Source organism: Volvox carteri (assembly GCF_000143455.1).
Source record: "Volvox carteri f. nagariensis unplaced genomic scaffold VOLCAscaffold_4, whole genome shotgun sequence".
Lineage (NCBI taxonomy): Eukaryota > Viridiplantae > Chlorophyta > Chlorophyceae > Chlamydomonadales > Volvocaceae > Volvox > Volvox carteri.
This window is the reverse complement of record NW_003307547.1, coordinates 1263152-1264728: the sequence shown is the minus strand read 5'-3', so window position 1 is coordinate 1264728 and position 1577 is coordinate 1263152. Positions and strand designations below refer to the sequence as shown.

The 1577-nt window shown below is 71.9% G+C and overlaps 1 protein-coding gene across 1 annotated transcript in view; it reads right to left on the bottom strand.

Moving 5' to 3' along the window:
- Positions 1-1577, bottom strand: part of VOLCADRAFT_87035 (uncharacterized protein) — a gene marked incomplete at both ends in the record, with an annotated part of 8787 nt that overhangs the window by 1495 nt on the left and 5715 nt on the right. Inside the window, one exon of the mRNA XM_002946708.1 lies at positions 32-1564. Within this exon, the coding sequence (XP_002946754.1) occupies positions 32-1564 (1533 nt within the window). The remainder of the gene's footprint in view (positions 1-31; positions 1565-1577) is intronic.

Genomic DNA, 1577 nt, shown 5'->3' with positions numbered 1-1577 from the left:
TGGCCCGTTTCGGGCTGATGTCGCCGTCAACGGCTATGTCGGGAGAGGTGGCGCCGTCGACGGCGGAGGCGGCAGTTGCGGTGGCGGGCTCCGCCGCCAGTAGCTGCAACAGCTCCGCCTTGCCCTCCGGCGTCGCGGACATATTCGCTAGCGTGCCCAGCAGCAGCACCGCCAGCCGGAGCAGCAGCAAGAGCGGGGTGGCGCTGCCGCCGCTCTTGCCGCCGGCGCCGACCCCACGGCCGCCAGCGCCGTCGGCAGCATCGCCGCCGTCAGCCTCCGGAAGCGAGTCCGGAAGTTCCATACGGCTACGGCCGTCAAGTAACTGATAACATCGCCACAGCAGGTGCAGCGCAACGGGAAGGAAAGTGCGCTGGAGACTAGCTCTGCCGCCGGCGGCGGCGGCGGCGGCGGCGCCGCCGCCTGTCGGGGCCCCGTCGGGCCCCGTCGGTGCTGTCGACAGGTACACCGCCGACTCGTTCGGGTCGGCTGTGTTCATCCCTAGCCACTCGCCGAAGCTTTGGATGACAACACCCTCGGTGGCGTCGCGATTGCTCCGGCCGCCGCTGGCTACTGCCGCCGCTACGGATGGCGGCAGCGGTGCCGCCGCCTGCAGTAGCGCCGTACAAGCAGGGACGTGGCTGGCGCTGAGGTTCTGGATCGCGCCGGCGGCGGCAGCCGCCGCTGACAACGACGGCGCCAGAGCCGCCCAGCTGTCACGCCTAGCCGCCGCCAACGCCGCCGCCGCACCGCCACCGCTGCCGCGAGGTGCTCGGCTGACGTCGCTTGGCGCCGTCACGGCGGCAGCCTTGGCCGCAGCCTCAGCTGCAAAACGTGACGTCGCACGCCCCGGCGCCGCCGCAGCTGCCGTACTCGCTTCCGAAGCCACCCCGCCCTGCGGCGGCACCTGCTGCTGCTGTTGGTGTAGCAACTGATGCCTTGACCCACCGGGGCGCAGTACGGCAGGACTGGAGGGCGAAGAAAGACCCCCCAGCGGCGCCACCTGCGGCGTCGCCAGCGGCATTACCAGGCTACTAATCAGCGACGGCAGGGGTGGCGCGCCGCCGGCCGCCGCTGCCGCCGCCGCAGCGGCCGCCGCCGCCGCCGCCAGCGCCGGCGCTAGAGCGAGCGATGCTGAAGCCGAGGTCGGCAGCGATGCAGCTGGAGATATCAGATAACCCCCGCCGCCGCCGCTGCCGCCGCCGGCAAAGGACGTGCCGTACGGAGAGCTATCCTTCTGAGGTGCGTGGCCGGCGGCGGCGGCGGCGGCATGAGGCGGCGGCGGCGGTGATGGCGAAGCCACTGACGGCGGCGGCGGTGCTGTGGCCGTCAGTGGCTGCTGTTGTTCCTGCTCTTGCTGTTGCAGGCGACGCTGTTGAAGTGCAAGCAGGCGGCCGCACTCATCCAGCATTGCCGTCAGGCAGTCCAATACCCCGGACGACAGCATGCGGTCGACGGCGGCGGCAGCGGTGGCGGCGCCGGCGGTGTCGGGGGGCAGGTCGGTTGATGGCGGCGCCGGCGGCCCATTGGCAATATTGCCCAGGGCCACCGCACAGTAGGCGCGCACCTGCGAATCGGAC